At 34.8% G+C, this 24,827-nt stretch overlaps 5 protein-coding genes and 2 long non-coding RNA genes across 8 annotated transcripts in view; 3 read left to right on the forward strand and 4 right to left on the reverse strand.

Moving 5' to 3' along the window:
• The window catches only part of LOC148905394 (scavenger receptor cysteine-rich type 1 protein M130-like), a 111,996-nt gene that overhangs the window by 56,058 nt on the left and 31,111 nt on the right, over positions 1-24,827 (reverse strand). The gene's annotated exons all lie outside the window — the stretch shown is intronic.
• On the reverse strand, positions 52-5,141 carry LOC148905398 (proline rich transmembrane protein 1B-like). Of its 2 annotated transcripts, XM_089039945.1 has the most exons (6): positions 5,031-5,134; positions 4,761-4,831; positions 2,517-2,544; positions 1,863-2,149; positions 1,365-1,472; positions 52-660 (listed from the first exon to the last, which is right to left on the reverse strand). In XM_089039945.1, the coding sequence occupies exons 4-6, from the start codon at positions 1,905-1,907 to the stop codon at positions 538-540; spliced, it is 276 nt and encodes a 91-aa protein (XP_088896071.1). In that variant the 5' UTR covers positions 1,908-2,149; positions 2,517-2,544; positions 4,761-4,831; positions 5,031-5,134; the 3' UTR covers positions 52-537. The 2 variants fall into 2 exon arrangements, with proteins under 2 accessions (XP_088896071.1, XP_088896070.1); XM_089039944.1 differs by lacking the exon at positions 4,761-4,831 and having other exon boundaries at positions 5,031-5,141.
• On the forward strand, positions 7,292-12,108 carry LOC148905399 (uncharacterized). The gene is made up of 2 exons (XR_016121698.1): positions 7,292-7,401; positions 11,389-12,108. It is a non-coding gene; the product is annotated as an uncharacterized LOC148905399 (long non-coding RNA).
• Positions 12,270-14,048, forward strand: LOC116307601 (uncharacterized). The gene has a single exon (XM_031717869.2). The coding sequence runs from the start codon at positions 12,319-12,321 to the stop codon at positions 13,696-13,698; it is 1,380 nt and encodes a 459-aa protein (XP_031573729.2). The 5' UTR covers positions 12,270-12,318; the 3' UTR covers positions 13,699-14,048.
• LOC116307594 (uncharacterized) lies at positions 14,845-16,385 on the forward strand. The gene is made up of 2 exons (XR_016121700.1): positions 14,845-15,929; positions 16,017-16,385. It is a non-coding gene; the product is annotated as an uncharacterized LOC116307594 (long non-coding RNA).
• Positions 18,260-19,568, reverse strand: LOC116307592 (uncharacterized). Its single transcript, XM_031717860.2, has one exon. The coding sequence runs from the start codon at positions 19,520-19,522 to the stop codon at positions 18,431-18,433; it is 1,092 nt and encodes a 363-aa protein (XP_031573720.1). The 5' UTR covers positions 19,523-19,568; the 3' UTR covers positions 18,260-18,430.
• Positions 21,733-23,349, reverse strand: LOC116307596 (uncharacterized). Its single transcript, XM_089039940.1, has 3 exons — positions 23,061-23,349; positions 22,761-22,977; positions 21,733-22,672 (listed from the first exon to the last, which is right to left on the reverse strand). The coding sequence occupies exons 1-2, from the start codon at positions 23,303-23,305 to the stop codon at positions 22,812-22,814; spliced, it is 411 nt and encodes a 136-aa protein (XP_088896066.1). The 5' UTR covers positions 23,306-23,349; the 3' UTR covers positions 21,733-22,672; positions 22,761-22,811.

Here is a 24,827-nt window from a genome sequence, read left to right on the forward strand (position 1 = left end):
TAGGACACATCAGAGGAATTATATATATATAGGAAAACAAAAGAGACGATGCAAAAATTATGAGTTTTATTTTTGTGTATCCCACTTATTATTAGACTCCTTGTGTCAGAAGGTATTTTTAGAATGAATGTTTTTAAGTTTATAACTGCATAAAAATTTAAAAAATATAAGATGCAAATACAAATTAATCTTAAAACATGAATAAAACCAGTACAAAAGCTTTGGGCCCCATTTTGCGACCTTAAAATTCTATGCTAATATTCATGCATGAATAAACTATTTTTGTCAGAGTAGAGAGACATGTTCGACACGTTTCCATCAGGACTTCTCTGTTTTTATTGCTACGTACACGTTGTTATTGGAATTATTGCAAGAATAAACCTCGATTGATATCCAAGATGCATTACTCTAATCTTATATTTTACCATTCAACTATTTACTTCATGTTATTGTAGAATCAAACATTGAAAATACTTAGTTAGGGGTGAGGGAACGTTCATATTGTTATGACATTAGTGACTTTTGCAATAAAAAAGATTAATAGACTAAGCAAAAAAAAAACAAAAGTCCACAGACTACATTGCGTTTGGTAAGCTTTCTGGCCAAGCCTGAATAAGAAATGGCTCTCCCGTAATCACCGCGGTCATAGGCTGAGTTAACCTATAGGAAAATATCAAATTTAAGATCAATTGGCATTTTTTGCTTGGATGGGATGGATGGAGGGATGGAGGGATGGAGGGATGGAGGGATGGAGGGATGGAGGGATGGATGGATGGAGGGATGGAGGGATGGAGGGATGGAGGGATGGAGGGATGGAGGGATGGAGGGATGGAGGGATGGAGGGATGGAGGGATGGAGGGATGGAGGGATGGAGGGATGGAGGGATGGAGGGATGGAGGGATGGAGGGATGGAGGGATGGAGGGATGGAGGGATGGAGGGATGGAGGGATGGAGGGATGGATGAATGCATGGATGCATGGAGGGATGGATGGATGGATGGATGGATGGATGGGTGGATGGATGGATGGATGGATGGATGCACGAGAATGAAAATCAACATAATGGGAAAAATGAGGGGGAATGTTTTAAAAATATATGATTTCAAACAAAATTCATTGTAGTTTTTCAGAACTTTGTTTGTAGTTGATTTCTTAATCTCAATAATACTGAAATGATTACTAAAAATTATTTATTATAATTCATAAAATTAATTCATGAAATGAATGGATTATTATTATTTGATTATTAATCAATTAGTTAGTTATTTTTTGTGAATAAATAAATAATTATTCTTTTATTAATAATTATGTAATACATTTATTTTTTATTATTGATTTCTTATTTTTTCTATTTTATGATTATACCTGTGCCGCGTAGATTATGCCAATGATTCCAAAAAGAGGACAGCAGAAAATAGCTGATAGAATGGACCAAACCAAGTAGTTGTCTGGTCTGTTTAGTGGAGTCTGCATCTGAAAAAATTAGGGAATATCACAAACGTTCACAATTAAAATAGATACAAATCTCGCGTTCTGATTGGCCGGTACCGCATGCTTTAGAAGTTAGAAGACATTGCAGTTGCACGTACTTTCAGTTGAGTCATATACCTTCAAAAAAAGACGGTTATTTTGTTTTAATTTTATAAAATTGATTCTGTAATCAAGGAAAGAAACGGCATAGAGGTTTTGCACCATCACCTGACGGCAGCCATGCTAGATGCCAGGAACAATACAATCGTTTTAAATGAGAAAAATTCAATTCCATTCTGCCATCTAACCACAGGCAGTCCAAGCTGGATTATGGCGCCGACAAGTGATGATGCAAAATCTCTATCGTAAGAATTTGAAAATGCCTCTGGTTACCTGTCCAGGTACGACAGCCGTTGTCGTCGAAGTGGTCTGAGGCATATTATCAAACTGTTGGTAGCCAGTGGTATATCCCTGAGAAGCAGCAGCTGGTTGTGGTTGGTAACCAGGAGCATACCCTTGATGAGGAGGAAACTGCACATGTTGAGGAGAACAGTTCTGTCATGTTGGTGCCGGTGAGTAGGCTGGTGGAGGTACTGTCTGTTCTGCTCTTTCTGGTTCATTACTCATGGTTTGTGCTGCAGGAGAGTCAGCTTGGTCATCACCATGGTGAATGTCGTATACTAGATTGACATATGAAAACCACTTTAGGGTAAACAGGTTAATTGTTTTTCCCTTCCTTCCTTCATTCCTTGCTTGCTTCCTTCCTTCCTTCCTTCCTTCCTTCCTTCCTTCCTTCCTTTCTTTCTTTCTTCCTTTATTTCTCTCTCTTTCTTTATTCCTTTCTTTCTTATCTTTCTCTCTTTCTCTCTCTTTCTTTTTTTCTTTCTTTCTTCCTTTCTCTCTCTCTCTCTCTCTCTTTCTTTCTTTCTTTCTTACTTTCTTTCTTTCTTACTTTCTTTCTTTCTCCTCAAACATTTCCTTTATACTCATTACTGTCTTAGATATTTATTTCCTAATTTCATCGTAGTTATATATTTTTTGACTTACATTTATTTTCCGCCATGGCTGCTTAATCCTGTATGAAAAAAAAAAAAAAAATATATATATATATATATATATCATTATTATCATTAATATTATTATTAATCATAACCTTTTTTAATCACTACCAAATCCTGCAATCTGATTGGTTCAAAGGAGTGAGATTAATTCCCAAATTGCATCCTTTTGAGCTCTTAATCGCATCTTTTTGAAAGAGCCAATCACAGAACAGAATTCTTATATTCAGCCAATCAGAGAAGAGAATGATTAGCATTATTTATGAAAATTTAATGATTTGCTGATAAACCGTTTATTTTATACCAGGAAAAACCTGATTGATTTAGTTCTTCTTCTACATTCAATTGATTATTCTGCACTCTTTATTGTGTCTTTTTCTTGTGTATGATTACAAAAAGGATATGGTTAAGTGGTAATTGAACTTCGTGTCGTGCAATTTTGAACCAAAATTAAACTTGTGATTAACAAATTGCACTCCCGCTACGTGGCCGTGCAATTTTATAATCACTCCTATGATTTTGGTCCAAATTGCACTCCATTCAGTTCAATTACCATCATCAATTATTATCATTATTATTATTATTATTATTATTATTATTATTTTTAATTATTATTATCATTTATACTATTACTATTATAATTATGCAGCTTCTCATTATATAATTCCTTATAGGTAACTGTCCAATTATTTTCTTAATAGGACAGGGCTTGTTGATATGGGATTAATTAGGCAGCTATATAATTAATAGGTAATGGGATTTCATACTCCCCAATCAAGAAATAATTAGACTCGAAAAATTCCTCTGACTGCCAAATTGGACTCGGCCTAAGGCATCATCCAATTTTGTCAGTCCTCGGAATTTTCCTCGTCCACTGAATTATTTCTTAATTGGACAGCATGGAGTCCCATTACATATACTAATTATAATAAAAATAATAATTATTATTATTATTGTACAATGAAAATAATTGAAGAGATTTGACGTTTCGACTTCTCGCTGGACGTCATTTTCAAAATAAATTGATCATATGGTTTTGAATGTTAAATACACACAGAGCGAGACGTCGGTACGTCAAATCTCTTTGATTATTTTTATTGCAAAATGTCTTAATAAGGATTTATCACTTAAGATTATTATTGTTATTATTATTATTATTATCATCACCATCATTATTATGATTATGATAATTATTATCATTATTACTATTATTATGATTATCATTATGATTATGATTATCATTACTATTATGATTATGATTATCATTATGATTATTATTATCATTACCATTATTATTATTATCATTATTATTATTATTATTATTATTATCATTATTATCAATATTATTATTATCATCACCATCATTATTATGATTATTATTATTATTATTATCATCACCATCATTATTATTATTATCATTACTATTATTATTATCATTATTATTATCATTATTATTCGTTTATTATGACCAAAAACATCATACTTATTAAAAATATTCAAAACACTTGGGTTCCGCATTCTCTACGATGCAAAAACTGGAATAACAGTAATAATACTAATACTACTGATATTAACTTTTTTTAAATAATAATAATAATAATAATAATAATAATAATAATAATAAAGACAAAGTATTATTTATTCCGCTAGGTACTAAATTTCTTCACTAAGAAAAAAAAATTGTATTTGGTATCTATATAGATATATACGACGTATAGATTATCTCTTCATATATCCTACAATAAAAAATATATCTATTTATAATAATAATAATATATAAAAAAGAGAAAAAGAAAAACTTTAATAAAATATACTATAATAAAAATATATCTACTAATGTATAACCATAGAATGTATTTAGTAAAAATTAATCCTAATAATATATGTTTAAAAAAAATAGTAATAATGGCAAACATTTATATATATATATGTTAAGTATTTAGTCAATTGCTGCATTTGCAGTCTCAACATCCAAGTCTATGTCCTTTATGTTCCTAAATACTCTTCTTGCGGTTCTGATATTAACTATAATAATAATAATGATCGATAATACTAAAAATAGTAATAGAAATAGAAAGAATAATAATATTGATAATAATAATATATCATTATTATTATTATTATTATTATTGTTATTATTATTATATTTCATTATTATATAAAGTTGATATGGTTTAGAGTTATAAAACATTTTCATTTGTTTTTCTTGTTGTTATAAATATTCTGCTCTTACCATACTGGGTGGCGAGAGAACATTTAATGATAGTTCGTAAACCATACTTTATTAAATAAAGCCTCTGCTATCTGTTAGGGAAATGTTTTGCTTTAATATTTTGACATAAATATGAAATGAAGACACAACGCAATAGCCTGTAATGTAACACTGAATTCTGAAATGAAGGCATTGAAAACAGGAAATATTTATATTCGAATTAAAAAGAACCTTGGTTATAAGGATAGATTAGAAGATTTGTAGTAGGTTTATGGGGCATTTTAGACTTACCGTTAACTCTGGATTGTATGCGAGGAAGATTAGTAGTGTGAGAGGTTTGGAGACAGTGCCTTTGACAAAGTGTTTACCGACGTGCACATCAAAAGGTGCCAATATATCAGGATTTTATTTTAAAACGCTTCAATGATAATTAGTTTCATAATATTTTATAGTCAAACCAGCTCATGCGTTTCTTTCAAGCTTCAAAGAATTAGCTTCATCCTGTTTTGAAGCTTGCATTAATGAAACGAATGTTGTAACATCTCAATCCCGGTCTTTGTCTCAAAACATCAAGATAATCATTTGTGAAAGGAGTTTTTGAACAAAACTGCTCACTAAACAAATAATTTTAAAATTGTAGCTACAATCGATGGTTTTCACGGCGGCCATGTTAGAGGAATTTAACAAAAGAATTGTCAATAAATTCTTTTGTTATAACCTACATGGCCGCCGTGTCTTTTGTTATTTAATCCTCTTGGGAATGGTTGAAAAACATCAACTGTTGAAATAATTTTCACTTTGCACAAACAAGGGAAGAACTATAAACATAAACTTTTAAACTTTTAATCGAAGCCCAGAGATTAAATCAAAGGATCTTATTTATATTTACTGTTGTATATTGGTATAGGCTTGCAATATCATAAGAGGTCGTGGACGCTTAAGAGTGCAGGTTTGATTGATAACTCAATTCCGATTTATGATGCACATATCGGGCATGAATAAGCTTATTTTGAGTTATCAAAATTGTCAGCCCCGAGCTCCCCTGAAATCATATTCAAAACCGCCCCCGAATTTTAGTTTGATGGACTGTAAAAGAATGAATGTGTCACGTGCTCGTTTTGAAGTGCATGATTGGACTAATACATCATAATTATCTATTGATAAGTTTAGAATAAAAAAAAAATAATAATAATAATAAAATAAATGATGTATTATCTACCTATGTTTGTTCAATTGAATTATCGCAGGTTTGTTATTTCAATTATAACAATATTCGTAGGTTAAGCTTTAAGGCATATTTAAGAAATAAGACTTCTCTTTTGAAACACGAGCATTATTAATGATTTTATTTATTTCGCGACTTAAATGACAACACGTTCTGTCAAAATATCTATTGTTTCCTTGGATTTAACAATTAAACAGAATTATTTTAGAGGACACATACACTTGGATGAAGGCCACCATTTATACTATTCTAAGTGCTAAGAATAATAGCGATTATTTACATAACAATAGATATCCCATCATGCATTGCTATACATATATTAGCGTGAACACTCCCTTTTGTGTCACTCTAATCTACGACCCGGAACAACTGGTTCTGAACTCCCCCCCACCCCCCCTCGCCTTTCATGACGCGTTTTAAAACGCTTCCCACACACGCGAGTATACCGCTGTCACCCATTTTCATGCATTTAAATTTGTATACTCGCGTGTATTGTTAGGATGTGAATATATTACAATTTATGGCTATTTTTGAATGCAGCCATTTTGCAGCATATATTAAGACCCAACACTCAGCCTCTTAAAATAACTAAGGAGAACGATCTGCCTTAGTATTGGTGGTGATAGTAGTCTTAGGTCTTAACATATGCTGCAAGATGGCTGCATGGACACTAGAGAAAAACGTTTGCGCATGCGTGCATTTCAGCACGTTTTTCTAAGAATTTTGAAGAGTTTGAATGAGAAAATAAATGTTTGTTTTCTCAAAGTATACAAAAAAAGTTCGAGAGTATACTTCTGTCAGGCCAAAATACTGTCTTAACAAACACAATATGAAAGAATTGCATTGACACTAATTTTTGGCATTTTGTGAAGTCGAATTTATCAGGCATGTTTGAAAGTCAAATTTACTTATGTTTTGACTAATTTGCATACGGATTCAGAGCATGCGCAGACGTTTTTCACTCGTGTCGGCTGCATGACTTTTAAACACGCTCTTCAACTTCCAAAAATTCAAAAATTGAGAATGGGGCTGGGATTTGAGCAAACCTTTGGCTGCGACTATGGGATTTTGTCAAAATGGAGGCTGGGAAATACGATTTGGGTATTAAGCACCCACTCCCAAATGTTCTATTGTTCCTGCCTCCTAATATTTGGAACTCCATTAAAGACCATTTCAAAACGTTCATATTTTATTTCAAAGTATCGTTATGGGAAATATCTTGTTCAAAAACCACCATAAATTGTAAGAGCTTGGGCTACCTGTGGACTAACTGACCCATTATTTGAACAATGACGTCAGAATTGTTTCATTTCTCAGAAACTGTTGACCTCCTGTATATTTGAGCGAGCAAGTTGTGTTCAGTTAAACCAGACGAACAGAAACTAAAATGATCGTTTTCTAGCATTTATCTTCGCGAGGCAAAGCCACGAATTGTCAGTAAGTGTTCTTCATCTTTTCACGGTGTATAATTTACCCTTTTATCATTACTGTTTCATTAGAAACACCGACGCAGCTCACACTAGTTTTTAGCTAGTTTTCTCTTCTTAAAGCCACGAATTCAGTGATAAGTCAACATAGACAGTCCATAAATATATACTTTTCTCTTTAAGATTCAAGTAAAATGATATCCTACGGTAAGATCACTGATCTAATGCATTCGCGTGATGATTTTTGAAATATCAAAAGAAAAAATATTACTTAAAGATTTTGTAAATCAAACCTTTAAAAAAGAGAGTTTCTCAGAATATCGAATATGTACTTTTCCAAGAATCGACTGAATCAAATCCATTGCCTAGTCTTTGACGTCGGATTTGTTTTATTTCTAAGAACCGGTTGATTGATTTTCGAGCTATATCATATAAGTTGAGCGAAAAAGTTGTTTCAATTTAAACAAGAAATATTATGATTTTTGGTTTTAACTACGCGAAGGCAATGCAAAGGCATGTAAAAATAAAATAAAGTGAGTAAACTTCTGTATTGAAAGTCCAAACTTTGTTATGTCTTCATGTTTACGCAAAGGTGAAAGGATGTCCATCTGTGAAAAAAAATCTACATTCGCTTCCATGTCTTGAGCAGATTATCCGAGTTAGAACACTTTTAAAACTATATTTCTAAAGCTGGAAACCTTTAGTTCGATAATTCAAATTATAACGACACTGAATATATGCCACACAGGAGACCAATAACGATAACAGGAAACGTAACATGAGTCTGCAATGCAAAAAAGCTCGCTAAATATGACACTAAGTATTTCACTTTATTGCGACAATTGAGACTAAAATCACAAACGAAAAATTAAGTTTTGGTGGACGTCAATCAAAAGGGTTTCTTAAACATGTTTAAGGATTCCGACTCCGAATTTTAAACGTTTAACTGCAAACTATCAGTATTGACTTATCCTATCTTGAAGAAACTCAAATCATAGCCATAGCGATAGCCTTGCAATCAAGCGTTAAGATTCGGAGCCGGAATCCTGTGACATTTTTGAGAAAATATATCCAGAGCAAGAAATTCATAGTGACAAGAAGCATGAGATAAAAGCAATGGCATTTGAACATGTTCATGTGAGTATTCACATAAGTCCTGGTGTAGAAACCAATAGAAACGATAGAAACCCTTTTGATTGACGTCCACCCAAATTCAATTTTTCGTTTGTGCTGAAGGTCTAGTTGTTCGCGTGTGACTGGCAATCGCAGTAACTGATCCTTTTGTCAAAGAGATTGTACAAATATGGTCTAAACTTTTTTTTGAAGATAAGATAGTTTCAAAATTGCAAATCAAGTCCTTCCCTTTATGGAATAATTCTTTGATAAGAATTGACAATAAGCCTGTAACTAATTATAAATGATGGATGAGTAACTTAGGCGACATTTAACTAAGTGATATTCTAGATAAAGAAGATAATTTTCTTTCATAATACAGATTTCCTTGAAAAATTTGAGCTTCAAGAGATAGCAAGGACTTTTTACTTTTTTGGGGTATATTACCTGCTCTTAAGACTTTCAAACCTGTTTTTTTTTTTTTTGTTTTTTTTTTTTGTTTTTTTTTTTTTTGTTTTTTTTTTTTGTTTTTTTGTTTTCAAATTTTAGTAAATTTAACTAAAAGAGATGACTTAGAGGGGAGTTTTTAAGTCAAAGAGAGGCAGTAAGTTTGCTTATAGTATACATATATACATATAGATAAGAAATTAAAAAAACTTACCCGTTAGGAAGCTTTAGGAGTCAAAATATCAATGGACAAAAGATTGTAATATTGTAGATTCAGTTACTAGATGCATGTGAGCTAGCCCGTAGATAGTTGTTCCAAAAGCTATACAAATTGTTTTCTAGTTAAAATTTTTATACAGAAAACTGGCAATAAATGCTTTTCTAAACTGAATAAAGATTCTAGGAAGTGATAGATGTAGCTTAATTTAGCCTGACTATAACAGTCAAGACAAAATATAAACTTCCTGCTGCCCGATATAATTATATCTGGCTATGCAAGAATAATGTAAGTAAACAGTCATTGGACGGTTTTCCATTATATACAAAATCAGTTTATTATATGGAGAAGTGTGGGAATGAAGACAGCTCTATGGATAAGAAATGCAAGCAAATGCTAGGTCTTATCCCTGAACTTTAGCAACTTTTTAATTTGAAACATCATTAGAAATGCAGTTCTTTCCTCTTAAACTGCACGGTTTTTGCTCAAAGTGTTCAAAGTTTTTTTTTTTTTTTTTTTTTTTTTTTTTTTTTTTCTTTAGGCCAGTGCTATTTTTAAGGTGTGGGAACGGTCATCAAATTAAATCAGAATCTTTCTAGCTTTTAAATACACTAAAGCACAGCCAAGACAAGTAAAAGTAAAGTAACGTAAGATACAACTAGCTAAAAACTAGTGTGAGCTGCGTCGGTGTTTCTAATGAAACAGTAATGATGAAAAGGTAAATTATACACCGTGAAAAGATGAAAAAACTTACTGACGTTTCGGACGCTAGTCCTTCGTCGGAGTAAAAGAGAAAGAAGTGGTAGAAAGGAGTGAATATATGATAGAATAAGACAAAAGAAACCAATGAGAGCAAGGTAGGCAAGGAAACAAAAACAAACAATCAAAAGATAAAAGAAAAGGTTAGTTGAAAATAAAGCGTTCATTAATCCCGTTGGGACTAAGAGTGCCCAATAATCATGGACAATCCATTCGTAAAGTTTCTTCTATTTATCGTACCACCGCTCTTACTCCTCACACTCGTCCCTCTAATGATCGCATTCCTTTCACTCTTACGTATCATCCTATTAACATTTCCATTAAACCCATTGTTAACCGCAACTTTTCTCTGCTTGACTCTGATACTCGCACTTCTGCTATTTTCAACAACCGCCCTCTCTTTTCCTATAAACGTGATCGTAATCTTCGTTCTTTCTTGGTCAAGGGAGTTCTTCCCTCTAACAAAGAACCTGGTACTTTTCGCTGTTCTCGTAAACGTTGTTATACTTGTCCTCACATAGCCTCTCACACTTCTGTTGTCGGTCCTAAATCAACTGTTAAAATCACTGACCATTTTGTTTGTACCACTTCTGATGTTGTATATTGTATTAAATGTACCCGCTGTAATCTTTTGTATGTGGGCGAGACTGGCCGCCGTCTTGGTGATCGCATTTGCAATCATCTTTATGATATTCGTAATAACGATCCCACCAAACCAGTTTCCCGCCATTTTAATCTAGCTAACCATTCTCTTTCTGACTTCTTTGTTTTCGGTCTTTCTTTGCTAAACGGCAACAATGATTGTCGCAAGACCAAAGAAATGCGGCTTATTCACCTATTGGGCACTCTTAGTCACAACGGGATTAATGAACGCTTTATTTTCAACTAACCTTTTCTTTTATCTTTTGATTGTTTGTTTTTGTTTCCTTGCCTACCTTGCTCTCATTGGTTTCTTTTGTCTTATTCTATCATATATTCACTCCTTTCTACCACTTCTTTCTCTTTTACTCCGACGAAGGACTAGCGTCCGAAACGTCAGTAAGTTTTTTCATCTTTTCACGGTGTATAATTTACCTTTTCATAATTAATGTAAGATACTCTAAGTTACATTTATTTTTACATAATATTTATTTATTATTTATTTATTTATTTATTTATTTACTTACTTACTTACTTACTTACTTACTTACTTACTTACTTACTTACGTAATCTGACGTAGTACTGACTGAACTTATACTTACTTACTCTTACGTACTACTTTATTTAGTTATGTTAGTTACTTAGTTATCTATCTATTTAGTTAGTTATGGGAAGGATTGGGATTTGACTGCCGTACTTCCGGACGGACTTACTTACTTACGATGTTCTGTCTTGCTTGCTTTCGTGTCTTTCGTGCTTTCTTTCTTTCTTTCTTTCTTTCTTTCTTTCTTTCTTTCTTTCTTTCTTTCTTTCTTTACAAGACTTGACATCCATGCACGAGGTTTCTGGGAGAAGCAACGTTCTGCCTTTTTTGACGTAAGGGTTTGTCACCCAAATGCAGATACGTACAAAGATCTAGATCTACCCAAAATCTACAAGCTACATGAAAATGACAAGAAGCGGAAATACACCGAAAGAGTAAACGAAATCGAACATGGAACATTTACTCCCCTTGTCTTTTGTACAACAGGAGGTATGAGTAAAGAATGCAAAACATATCACAGCAGGCTTGCTGAACTGATAGCCCGAAAGAAAGGTGAAGAGTACCACAAAACAATGGCATGGATTAGGGCCAAGACTTGTTTCTCTCTGTTAAGATCTGCACTCGTATGTCTACGAGGCTCAAGGACTATAAAAAGAACTCATAATGATATAAACAACATAGACTTAGACATTCAGGTTGCTGAAAGCGCCATTTTATAAATTTAGATTTTTAGCTTATTAACGTAGATTTTTAGATAAAGATACATAGTTATATATTTAATATATATTTCAATTTTCCTTATTAGTCAGTTTTTCATCTCATAATTCCTTCTTCTTTGTAAGTATTATATATTAACATATTCATATTTAAATAATGGACAAATTCTATTCGTTTTTTACAATCTTGAAAAAATGTATAAATATTTAAAAATTATTAATTATTGATTAGAGATTATTGTTATTATTAAATATTGATTAAAGACTATATATATTTCTTTCTTTCTTTCTTTCTTTCTTTCTTTCTTTCTTTCTTTCTTCGTTCTTTCTATTTCTTCCTCCTATCCTTCCTTCCTTTCTTTCTTTCTGGCTTGCTTTCTTTTTTCTTTCTTTCTGGCTTTCTTTCGGGGATGACTTTCTTTCTTTCTTTCTTTCTTTCTTTCTTTCTTTCTTTCTTTCTTTCTTTCTTTCTTTCTCGAGTAGACGAACTGATGGACGCTGTTGAACCACTTATTTATGGAGGTACGCCGTTAATGAGAACGATCGAAGAAGCAAAAAAGTTATTTGCTACGGAAAGATTTAAGGATCACACCAAGTTGATGTTTATCATATCCGATGGACAGCCAGGCGATGGAAGCGATCCTCCGATGAAGGAGCTTGCTCTGTTAGGCGTGAAAACAGTTTGCTGTTACATAACAAACGATGCAATCGCTGATCCAAAACATCTTTACAGTACTCAGTGCGAAACATGGGATGAAGCATCGAAGTTAATGTTCCAAATGAGTTCAACAATCACTACGCAGGTGATCCCTCGCACTATATTTGTCAAGCGTGGTTGGAGTATTGACATCACGAACAACGAAACACGTCTATTCTTTCAAGTGAATCACCCTGATATCATTGAAGAAGTCTGTGAACTTGCCAGGGAAGTAGTGTGTTGCCAAGACGCACTTTCAGATATATTGACAACAGTGTCTCTAGATCTATATATAAATCAAGCAAATCAAGGATTTGTTCCGAAACGACAGGAAGGTGGCACATGTTACGCAAATGCTTCAGCTGCTGTTCTGCATCTTGCGATGCAACGGATCGTTGGAAGAGACGGTGGTTATCCTGACTTCTTTGATCTGCGAAAGAAAATGATAACGAAGTACGGGGAACATGGCGCCAACACACTTAAAGTGCTTCAAGAGATCTGTCCTGAATACCGCCTTCACTGCAAAGAGGTTGACGTTCTGGGAGCAATGAAAGCAATTGCCGCCAAACGACCTGTCTTGGCACGGTTCTGGCTGACTGACCCTGAGTGGGACATGTTTGAAAAATTCTATAAACAGAATCCACAAGGTGTTCTCACGAGTGCTATTCTGGAAATCAAACGAAGGGAACCCTTGCCATGGCCATGGTTGCTATGGGCATGTCCATGGCTATGGCAATGGCTATGGCCAGAAGCAAAACTGATCGGTCATGCTGTGGTGCTTACTAGCTTTAACAGTGAATGTTTAAGGCTGATGAATTCCTGGGGCAGCGATTGGACTGATGGTGGCTTCTTCAAGGTTAGTAATGCAGATGTTCTTGGCTTGGAATCTATGGATGTGTTCTGGACCAAGGACGACTTGAAGCAGTCAGAAATTGTTGCATACGATCGTGAGGGTGCCACAATAGCAAAACAATTGTTTTCAAAGCTGCAAGGACTACAGACAATCCAATATATCTGCCCTTTGTGTTACCAGAGTTCCAAAGTCAGCGATTTCACTGGTCATCATTTGGAAGCTAAGTGTCCAAAATGCAATGAAGCATTCAAGATCAGTGATGTGGGAGATGACTTGGCTTTAAACATGTATTTGTTATCACTGTCAGCTAATGGACAATAAATTTACAGTGATGACATGAGGATTTTCATATGCTGACGCCGTTCCGTGTTCGGTGAGAGTACGGACCATAGAAAAGGGATCTCGATTTGCTATGTATGGTTTTCCTTTTGTAGACTCTACTGCATGGTCTAGCCGTGTTTCGTGGATTATGCAAAGTTTTCCCTAGACTATAAAAGTTATATTTTAAAAGCAAGTACTGAGTTTGGTAGTTTCGTCGTGCAGGAGTATTTACGATGCAAGTGTTTGTTCAGGCCCTAAGGGGTTACAAAAAAAATGATAACGATAATAATAATAATAATAATAATAATAATAATAAAAATATTGATAATGATGATGATGATGATGGTATGGCCAACAGATATGATGATGATGATCATCATCATGTCTCATGATGATGATGCTGGTGCTGAAGCCTCATGGTGATGATGTATTTGTCAATGATGGTAACGTCAGGTAACGTATTTGAGTGTTTTTGTTGTAACTAGTAATACTAAATACTGGTCATACTGGTCAATAGTTTTTATGTAAACCATGATAATTAAGCCTTAATAGACGTCACACTCATTAGCATATTGGAAGTACAAGCCTTCATAACTTAGAAGTGCATTAGAAGCATGGGACAGCTCTGTGCACTCCCACTGCCTTCTTAGTTTTCCTTCCCTGCCCCTGTCTCTGTCCCTGCCCCCACTCCACACACACCGACACCCGAACCGACACCCAACCTCAACTAGCCATGTGTTAGTTTGTGATAGGGACTGAAAGGTTGCAGTAAGATAATATTTTACCTTGCCTTGTCGTTCTGAAAGCAGGCCATTACCTGGCGTAAAATAAATTCTTCGAGATTCATTGCAGCCAATCCATTTCTTGGATTGGAAGCCAGGCCACCTTGTGCTTTACGCAAAAGTTCAACATCCCATACACAGTCAAAGCTCGGGAGAGACCAACCAAAGTCGACATGGAAAGCTAACGAATGTTTTTTTTTTCTTTAATTTCTTCATCAGCTTTGCAACCTAAAACAAACAATCGAACTAACGAACGGACGGACGGACGAACGAACAAACGAACGAACAAAAGGATCAATTCATGAAGGGGAAAAAAAAACATACTGCACTTGACTAGACAGCTGGTTTCCGTACAAAGGTAAGTCAGCAAAGAGGCTAAGCCTTAAAGTTTAGAATCAGGCGGTCTTTATTTATTTCGCTATTGTCATTGCTTATCCAAATCATACTCAGCTTGAAAGCTGTCAGACGAAATCCCAGGAAATGATGTAAATAACCTTTTGAAAATCCAATAATGGAAACAATAAGGCAACAACGCAGCGAAAATCTCTATTTCCAATATATATATATATATATATTTTTTTTTTTTCCCCTCTCACTGCAGGGGCTAGTATTTTCTAGATCATAGATTATATAGTTATACTAAGATATCTTGAATAGGGTATGTAATTTCAAGATTTTCTCTATTATGTTTATTTTAGATATCTTAGCAGTACATCCCTTTCACAGCCATTTCAACTACACTGCGCCTTCCAAAGCGCGAAAATTAGTTTCGGCCCAATGCCACTGTCTATACAAATTCTATCACAGGAAATGATGTAAATAGCCTTTTAAAAATCCAAGAAGGGAAACAACAAGGCAACAAGGCGACGAAAATCTCTATTTCCAATATATATTTATCTTACTGCAGGGTCTACTATTTCTAGATTATAGAATATATAATAATACTCAGATATCTTGAATAGGGTATGTAATTCCAAGATTTTCTCTCTTATGTTTATTTTAGATATCTTAGCAGTACATCCCTATCACAACCATTTCAACTACACTGCGCCCTCCCAAGCGTGAAAATTAGTTTTGGCCCCATACCACCGTCTATACAAATTCTACTTCAACCAATTTAAACACGGCAATAAAGTGCTCCATTTAACCAAATTTAATTAAATTTTAGTTTTTACTAGTGATTGGAAATGATTTTTCATTTGGCAATAAGAATCATCCAATCAGAAAAGGGACGGTGCGATCAACTGCTTATAAAACAGGAAAGGTTTTTCTTTATTCAATCGTAAGGGAGAGTGAAGAGAACCGGCCAGGGTTTTATATCTTGCTCAACCGTCTCTAATAAAAATTGCGAAAACGCACCATCTTTATTATGAAGAATGGCCAGCAAATCGCCTTCATCACTTTGCTCTTCTTTGTCCTACTTAACGCTCGTGATGTGAGTCGCCAAAGGTACACATTTATATTGTAGCAATGCTCCTTATTAATTTAAGATTTGTTTTAATATATTTCTTTTAATTTTTTTTTTCAAATGTGAAGAGAAAGACTTGAAAATCATTTTTCTACTGGGAATGGTTCTTTTCCAGACCAGAGAGGAAACGAAGTGTCTTCATCAATTGGGTCCAAAAACCAGTTTGAAAATCTCAATCAGATTCAACCTGCTGAGAGGAAAAACATGTTTTTGAAGACGTTCAATAAAAGAAGCCCGATTGGATGTAATCAAAGTCGCAGTTTTGGCTGAGATGGATACACGTTGTTAAAGAAAAAGTCAAAGAAAGAAAAAAAAAAGAAAGAATCCAATGTATTTGTAACTTTTAATAACCCACAACAATTTAGAGACTATTAATGCTAACTTGAGACTACTCAAATAGATTTGTATGTGCAAAATTAAATTCCATTAAATGAAAAGTTGAGTTAAATATTTCTTGGGGAGGGGGGGGGGGGGTAATGATTCTAGGATAAACTAGATACTTTTTGTTCAAAATTTGATTTTTAATATCGAGATTGATTTCAAAAATAATGAATCAACTGATTCATAAAAGAAAACCAAATTGAAAAATGCTTCTTTATTTCAAGCGTAGCAATTTATACACCGAATCGAAATATGGCGACCAATTTGAATAACTAGTGTTCTCCACTGACAAGCGACTGACTAGCCTCGTGATCACGTGCAAACATAAAAGCATTTTCACATGTATGAGAGGCCAGTCAGTCGCTAGTCAGTGTAGAACAATAGTTATTCAAATTGGTCGCCATATTTCGATTCGGTGTATAGCCAAGGCTTAAAAACCTCTGTCTATCGGCGTTAAATAAAAATGCATGACATTTAAGAAAAGCTGTTTTGGCCAAGAAAGAAAACCAGGCAAAATACCCTCGAATAACAGGAGAAAACTAACACTGAAACACATTTCATTAAGATATGATATATGGCGGTCCCAGGTATCCAACCCATGACCAGGCGGTACTTTATTCGTGCGTAGCTCAACCCTCTGTCTTTCCCAAAACAATTTGAATTTCATCCATTAACTTATTCTAGCTTTTCTAGCTTTAGACTTCGGTTCCCAATAATCTTTATTTCAAACTTTTTTATTGTTCAAAGTTTCTTGCAAACCTGCTAAGTACTCCTGTCAACAGGAATGGTTTGTGTTCACACTCCGAGCTTAAAGATTGAATTGTACGGTTACTGTAATGGAATATGGACATTACTGAACTATTTTTTACCTTCAAAACAATGAAAAAATACATCTTCTGAAGCCTTCCTAAGAATTAAAGGCCGTCAAAATAAAGTTTAGTCATTCACTTCATGAAATTTGAGTGTTAATTCTTCGTCTGATGCGTCTTAAGGCCAGTTTTTGGCGTTTGGCGTGAGCTATATTTGTGTGTATGAGAGAGAGGGGAAGAAAGGGGAAGAAAGGGGAAGGCAGGCAACAAAACTTGACCACCGCTCGATCTAGCCCATCAGAATTCCAATTAAAGAAAAATCTCACCAAAAAATACCACGGCACGATCGAAGAGATTCTAAGCTATACCTCAGCATAGTTTCACGCTCAAAGACAAATTCCTTCTATCAGAAAAGGCAGGATTTTCTACCTTTTTCGCCACGGTAAAAGGACATAGAGGACTCACTCAAGACGTAAGGAATAGCCCTTATCGTAGATGAGCAAGCCACCCCAAAAAAATAGCGGTATCGTGATGAACGTAGCATCAGAACGAGAGTATCGGGTCGAGCTTCGGATAATTTGCTAAGAAATTTACTACAAATTTTCGAGAGATCACTACATTTTGATGGCTATCTTTGATATACAAAGAATTTTGTGGGCTTTTTAACTGTGGTTAAACACTATATATCTTTTGGATGTACGAACAGAGTTTATAACATAGTCAAGTAAATCCGCGCGATCTGATTGGTTGAAAAACATGAACCATTTGCCCATGGGTTGCACGCTCACTTCAGCTTTTTTTGCTTCGGCGGAAATTTAACAAATTGACATCAGATTTTTATGTGTCTGTCCTCTTATTGACAATAAATTGCGTCATCACATTGTCAAAGTAGTGTGGATACTACTACTTTGGCAATGTGATGGCGAAATTTATCGTCAATAAGAGGACAGACACATACAAATCTGATGTCAATTTGTTTTTTACAATAACAAAATCGTTAAGCAAACGTAAACAATGTTCACAACAATAAATTCCACAAATATACTAGTAGAAACTGTTTATTTTTCAATGATCACAAATCATTGTCGTCAGAAATATTTCTCGCTATCTTATTGGTTGACATAATATAAACAAACAGCCTTATTGGCTAAAAATCGGCAGCTTGTCAAACTTTTCATTATAAAGCCAGTTAACGGCTCGATCGTTAGTGAATTGATGATGAACAGAATGCACAACGGTGCACAACTCAAAAAAAACAAAAAACGATCTTACATGTAAATATAGTTCAAAAGCTACAGTTCTTTTGGATTTGCTGGCGAAATAAATACCTTAACCTGACCTATGTTACATGAATTAAACATGCTGTTTAAAGAAGCATTTGAGGCCACAACAGAAGGAGAGAATTCGCTCAAAGTTGAAGCCAATGGAACCTGCTGTGCTTGTAGCGAAGTTTTGCACGAGGTGGGAGTCTTGCCTTTCTCCAGTGCATGGGAAATGATCTCTGAACAATTCTGAAGCTGTGATGTTGATGGCCGACGGTTGGAGCTTGCTAGACTTTGTTCATTGGCATGCCCAGAAATTCTCATAATATGTCGAGCTGGAACTCCTGCATCTGACAACAGCGTAATGGCGGTCGCTCGTACACAATGGTTTGTGTACATCTTTGAAAGACCAGCCCCCAGGGAAATTTCTTTCATCAACTTTGACAGTCGATTAACACCCAGAGGCTTGTTTTGATACCAAATATCATCGGAGTGCTCAAAGTTGGATCTGGGTTTCTGAAAGAAAGCTTCTTGTAAAGGATTTAGCTTGCTCAGGTAAAGCTCGATGCAGTAAAATGCGTCGCCATCTTCATCTGTACTGTAAAGCCTGGTTTCTCTTTCTGTGCTTATCTTATCGTTAAATCCCCCTTGGTGGTTCTTAGACTGTTCTTCGTGCGACATCTGTATAAATGCTTTCCCGTCACTGTCTCTATCGAATACAAAGCTGTTTCTTCTTAGCAAACGCTGACCTTCACAGCCACGGCGACACCAGTAGATCGTCACGTACAGCCAAACTTTTCTTAAAAGACCATCTGGAGTTTCTGGACTCATGAATGGGCTTGTCTTCAATTTCAGGATGTCTTGAGATTCAATGACAGGCTTGTGTTTAGTGCATTCTTTATTTTCTCTTCGGATAGCTTTAAGCTTGGATTCCAGCATTTTGTTACTCCTTGCGAAGACTGGATTGTTGGTTAACTTAATGCACCTGTTATTGGCGATAAAGTGCCTCTCGATTGAATTCCTGAAGCCAAGAAGTGACGAACGGCTGTATTCTTCTCCAGATTTTGTTCTTGCCTCTGCATAAAAGCGTCTTAGACAGTCATCTAGATCAATGCTTGACATCTCTAGTAGTTTTGTTTCTACTCCTCTTTCCTTGCACCAATCTGGAAATTCGAGGTACGTAATAACATTTTATGGCCAATAATATCATGATAAACAAAGAGAAGTTTATCAAAATATGCTGTAACAAAAGCCATATCTTCAAACATTTTCAGACATCATTTTGTGTTTCGTTTAGTGCCTTTTGAGGTTGACTCTAGCACAATTTCTTGCAACTCTTGGTCATTCAAAGTTGCAAAACGACTTGTCATTTCGGCACTTTGTTGTTGCTCAGTTTCTACTTTTTCAAGACACAAAGCAAGCTCCATATCAGATGTTTCATCAAAATCGAAATAGTCAGTATTTGCATCGATGTTAGAAGCATTTAGTGTGTTAAAAAAGTTGAAATTGAAATTTGGCTCGTCCATTTTTCACTTTTCTAGTTCAGCCTTTTCAAGGAGCTTGAGTGTACGCGTCATTTTTTTTTATCTGTCTGTCCTCTTATTGATGATAAAAATTAGCCAATCAGCGCGCGAGAAATTTGTAAGTTATTGTAAAATAACCTTTTGTATTTTTTTGCTGACAATTGATCTAGAAAAGATATATAACTGAAAATGATTGAAAAAACTATCGAAAATACTCATCAATCTCCGACATTTAGTATAGAGTTGTCATTTGATCAGCCTAGTACAAAACGTCAAGATTTGCATCAATTTCAAACAGTGAGCTGGACAAGATTGTGTCAGAGCGTCACTCCAAAAAGACAAAGCAAACAACAAATTGGTCGGTGTCTACATTCAAAGGGTTTTGATTAATGATGCAATGATTAAACAAATACAAAAATATTGTTATCGTGTATTTATTCAACAAAAGTATTTCCAAAGTAATCAACTATAAATATTACGCTCACCATCTTCTTCGCAGCTTCACAACTGCAGTGAAGTCCTTTCTGAAGCTCTACATGGGAGTGAAAGTCGACAAAGCATACTACCCAGAGAAAATTAATCCAATTTTTGAAAGCCGAAATTCTCGCAACATGGAACTTCTATTTTTGATTCTGAAAACAAAATAATTTAAGGTCACTTCCACTTTTTCTAGAACTTAAAAGGTCAAGGCAAATAACAAAGCCGTTAAAATGTTCAGGAGTTTAATTTCCTAAAATATACGTTCAGTTACGCTGTCTGCCAAAGTCCAAAGATATACGTTTCATAATAACTAGACACATATTTTTAATGGCAGTCTATAGCGGTATTGTATTTCGTATAGATTTATTAAATTTTTTAAGATAAAATTCAGCGATAAAACTTTACTAAAAAACATAATATTACACGACGTTTCGACGTTAACTGGACGTCATTATCAAGTGCTAAAAAACTAAAAAACGTTAACTTATATACATGAATAATAATGAGTATAAAAATGTGTAAAAACATAGAAAACATAGAAAACATAGTGTGAATTACATAGTTTTTTGTTTTCGCACCTTTTTATACTAATTATTTTTTATGTATATAAGTTAACGTTTTTTTATTTTTTTATCACTACTAAAAAAAGCTCATTAATAATTCATGAAGGAAACACAATAGAAATCATGACCATGAAGGAGGTTTTATATCTGATATAGATTCATCTTCATTTGCTTAGAAAACTCATTAATAATTCATGAAGGAAACACAATAGAAATCATGACCATGAAGGAGGTTTTATATCTGATATAGATTCATCTTCATTTGCTTAGAAAACTCATTAATAATTCATGAAGGAAACACAATAGAAATCATGACCATGAAGGAGGTTTTATATCTGATATAGATTCGTCTTCATTTGCTTAGAAAACTCATTAATAATTCATGAAGGAAACACAATAGAAATCATGACCATGAAGGAGGTTTTATATCTGATATAGATTCGTCTGCATTTATTTGCATAAACATCAACTTGGATTTTCTCTATCAAATTTGGTTCATTTCGTAAAGAATTCCAATTTTTCTAGAACATAAAAGGTCAAGGCAAATAACAAACCTGTTGAACTTGTTCAGGAGTACAGTTACGCTGTCTGCCAAAGTCCAAAGTATATACGTTTTATAATAACTAGACAATTTTTTAAATTAGACATTTCCGATTTAGCGGCATATGAGCGGAATAGGCATATACTAGCGGAATTAGCATAAACCAGCGGAATAAGGCTAGAATCATCGTTATGACCAGAAAATTCAATAAAATAATGAAACAGCTTTCAGTAGACCTGTTTTATTTAACTTAAGGTATTGCACAATTAATATCGTTAACACTACCTGTTTTATTAGCTTAACTGACGAGCAGTGTGGTCGAGAATAAGATCTCGTCCCGTTGAAACGCAGGTATATAAAAAAGTTGCGTTCATAATATACTAATGTAAATGCTCGCCCTTAAATTTATAAAAGGACTAAGAATGCTAGCATATAATGTAGAATACCACGACGGTTATTATTTTCGAGAAGTTTTCCTTCTGCATGGACACGTACGTATTGCTAACATATAGTTGGTGCCTACTGAGATTGTTCACTGCATGTAAACACTTGCTTCCCAACTCTGTACCCCCTCCTCTGTGGGGAAAAACAGGATTTTATTCAAGTTCTCTATTAGTTCTTCTACATTGGAAAAGGCTGTGCACATAACCAATGCGTTGAAATTCAGAACAAAACAAGATATTTGTGAGATTCAGTAAGACAAACATTGGTGCTACGCAAACGGAAAAAAAAGTAAAAAGAAGTTGAAAAGCTTTTCAAGAAGCAATAGATAAATAATGAAATAACCTTTGTCTTTGCTGAGAAGGTTTGTAAAAGGTACTAGTTAAATTACAGGGAAAGAACAAAAACGTGCTTATGCCGGCCAGGCTCTGCGGTAAGAAAAAACGTGATGCTTAATGTCTATTTATTAATAACGTGAACAGAACTCATAAAGCCTATAAATTGCTAGTCTTCATCTGACGAAGAATTTGTCACGTCACGACCATGAACTGCCCTCCAGCTTCTTAATGCTTTCTGGTGCTCTCCTGCACCACTTTGGGCCGCATCAAGAACGGCGGGGATTGCTTCGAGTAAGCTGTCCAGTTTTTTCTCTCTGGTGACCTGGGAGTTCCTAGATGACTTCAGCTTTTTACTTGACTTTCAGCTTTCCTTGAGAGGTCTTTTCCTCAAAGGATAATAGCAAAATAAACGAGGTTTTATTATCAAATAGGTATGAGAAACGTTCAAAGTAATTATGTCTGCTTATAAATTACCTGTCTTCCATCCTCTCGCTTTCTCTTGTTTTCTTGATTCGTGTAAGGATGTCAGCAGGGTTCGTTCTTTTCTGCATACTTCGTTTCGCGGTCATTGATAGCTCTGCAAATATCTTCGACTTCTTCAGTATCTTTATTACAAGTTTCTTCCTCACTGGATGCGGACGAGTATTCTTCTTCAATTATTTTATTTGACGTGCTTGCTTCACTGGCATTCCTACCAGGAAATAAAAGAATCATCACACTCCATATAATACCGTTATTGAGAGTCTTTTCTTCTTTGGTCAACAGCATTCTTACCTTGAAGGAAGAGCGTTGTTAAGCAGTTTATTAGCTGTCTTCCTTAATCGCTCCTGCAACACTTTGTTGGAATTTCCTTCAGCCAAATACTGATCACCTGCTTCTCCCAAAACCTCAACATGCCTTCTCATAAAACTCAAAACACTTTTCCACTCTCTTCCACATGTTTGCACAGCTTGAAGAAGAAGATTATCTTCGACTTGAGTGTAGTTTTTCCTTGGTTTTCTTTGCTTGTTGTTGTCCATCACGCCTTTCTCGCAGGATTAAGAAAAGTGAAAAGAGCCCTAAGAATTTGCATACGTAGGCACGTGCACACGTGCACTGGTCGTAATGTTGTTTTTTTTAAATATTTTTGTTTGGTTTCGTGATTGCGAACGAAAAAGTTGCATATATGTTTAATACACTATCTGTTCGCGTCAGTCAACAATGGATGTCCCACCTTTCCCAATGTTTATTGTAGTAACCCTGCTGTCTATCTTTGCAGCACAACGTTTGGTCCCTTTATTTCCTATGCATTTAAGAGGCTATGTCTGTAAGAATCAAACATCCAGCGGCCAAGTTGAAAAAATCGATTTTATTCATTTATGGTCCAAAGATGTGGAATACCATTCCAATAAACGTACTGATGTTCATTTTGAATAATTTCACTTTTAGTTTGAGAAAATCGTGAAAATCGATTTTGGCCGTCGGTGCCCTCATTTCAGCCTAAATCCGAGGTGAAAATGGTAGGTCTAAAAAAGGCGCTCGCGTATAAAAATGAAGCAAACTAGAGAAGATCTGTTTTTGAAATAAAGTAAAGGAAAGATTAATGATTATTTTAAGCTAAAAAATGAATGGGGAAACGCGTTCTAATAAGCGAACAGGAACGTTTTGTAAACTACATTTTTCGGGTTCTCAAATATTCAAATTTCACCCTTAGTTTGCAAAGCGCATTTTCATGTGCACCGGGTGTTCGGATTTATCTGAAATTCCAGCCATAATACCTTCGAATGTTCAGCAAAATCATATGTAAAATTCAGCTTGGGTTATTTAATGAGCGCTTTATACGAAACTCTCGAATTCAGAGAAATTTGCGTTGTTTGAGATCGGCATCCGACGAAACCTTTTCGAGGCAGACATAAATATATCCTTAATATATTTTCTTGGTGTTCAGTTCTGACATTTGTTTTGATATTATTATTTGTCGATTGAATATTGAGCAATAATTTTTTTTTTTTTTGCTCTTTTTCGACATTACTTTAAAATGCTGTTACTTAAAAATTACAATTTGAAACAAGCATGTAAACACACGCGTCGGCACGATCTATATGACACTTATAAACAAGCCCATATAACTTCAGAGTTCTAAAAAGAGTTACAGTTTAGACTAAAAAACACCGGGAGATCCTACCTAAAAGATAAATTGTTTGATCATTGTTCATACCTAGTACTGAATTTCGGCTTCTTTAGTTTTTGCTCGTCGTATACTTAGACAGTAATGCTATGTTGGTAATCATAGCAAGGGCCGTAGCGAGGGGGATGGGGGGAGGGGGGAGTAGTGGCGAACCAAAAGTTTGACTAAAGAGACTAAAGGCTCGCTACGGCCCTTGCATTGATTACCAACACCCGCTTGACTAGTAAGAACATCCATTTTCTTTTTACTGCTTTCTTATTATTTGGATTTTCATTTATAAAACCGATTATGACAGCAGGAATTTTCAAGAGAATAGATACTCCATTTACGCCATTACTACATTTCACAACACTCGACGAAAAAATGGATTTGTC

This window comes from Actinia tenebrosa, unplaced genomic scaffold (genome assembly GCF_029948245.1).
Source record: "Actinia tenebrosa isolate PJP-AT-01 unplaced genomic scaffold, QUT_ActTen_1.0 PGA_scaffold7__59_contigs__length_16204524, whole genome shotgun sequence".
Lineage (NCBI taxonomy): Eukaryota > Metazoa > Cnidaria > Anthozoa > Actiniaria > Actiniidae > Actinia > Actinia tenebrosa.

Coding starts and splice junctions, on each gene's coding strand:
- LOC148905398 (XM_089039944.1), bottom strand. CDS start 1,907: ATGCCTCAGACCACTTCGACGACAACGGCTGTCGTACCTGGACAG. Junction 1,473..1,862: donor CGGCTGTCGTACCTGGACAG/GTAACCAGAGGC, acceptor TAATTTTTTCAG/ATGCAGACTCCACTAAACAG. Junction 661..1,364: donor GCATAATCTACGCGGCACAG/GTATAATCATAA, acceptor ATTTTCCTATAG/GTTAACTCAGCCTATGACCG.
- LOC116307601 (XM_031717869.2), top strand. CDS start 12,319: ATGGACGCTGTTGAACCACTTATTTATGGAGGTACGCCGTTAATGAGA.
- LOC116307592 (XM_031717860.2), bottom strand. CDS start 19,522: ATGTCAAGCATTGATCTAGATGACTGTCTAAGACGCTTTTATGCAGAG.
- LOC116307596 (XM_089039940.1), bottom strand. CDS start 23,305: ATGGACAACAACAAGCAAAGAAAACCAAGGAAAAACTACACTCAAGTC. Junction 22,978..23,060: donor AACAACGCTCTTCCTTCAAG/GTAAGAATGCTG, acceptor ATTTCCTGGTAG/GAATGCCAGTGAAGCAAGCA.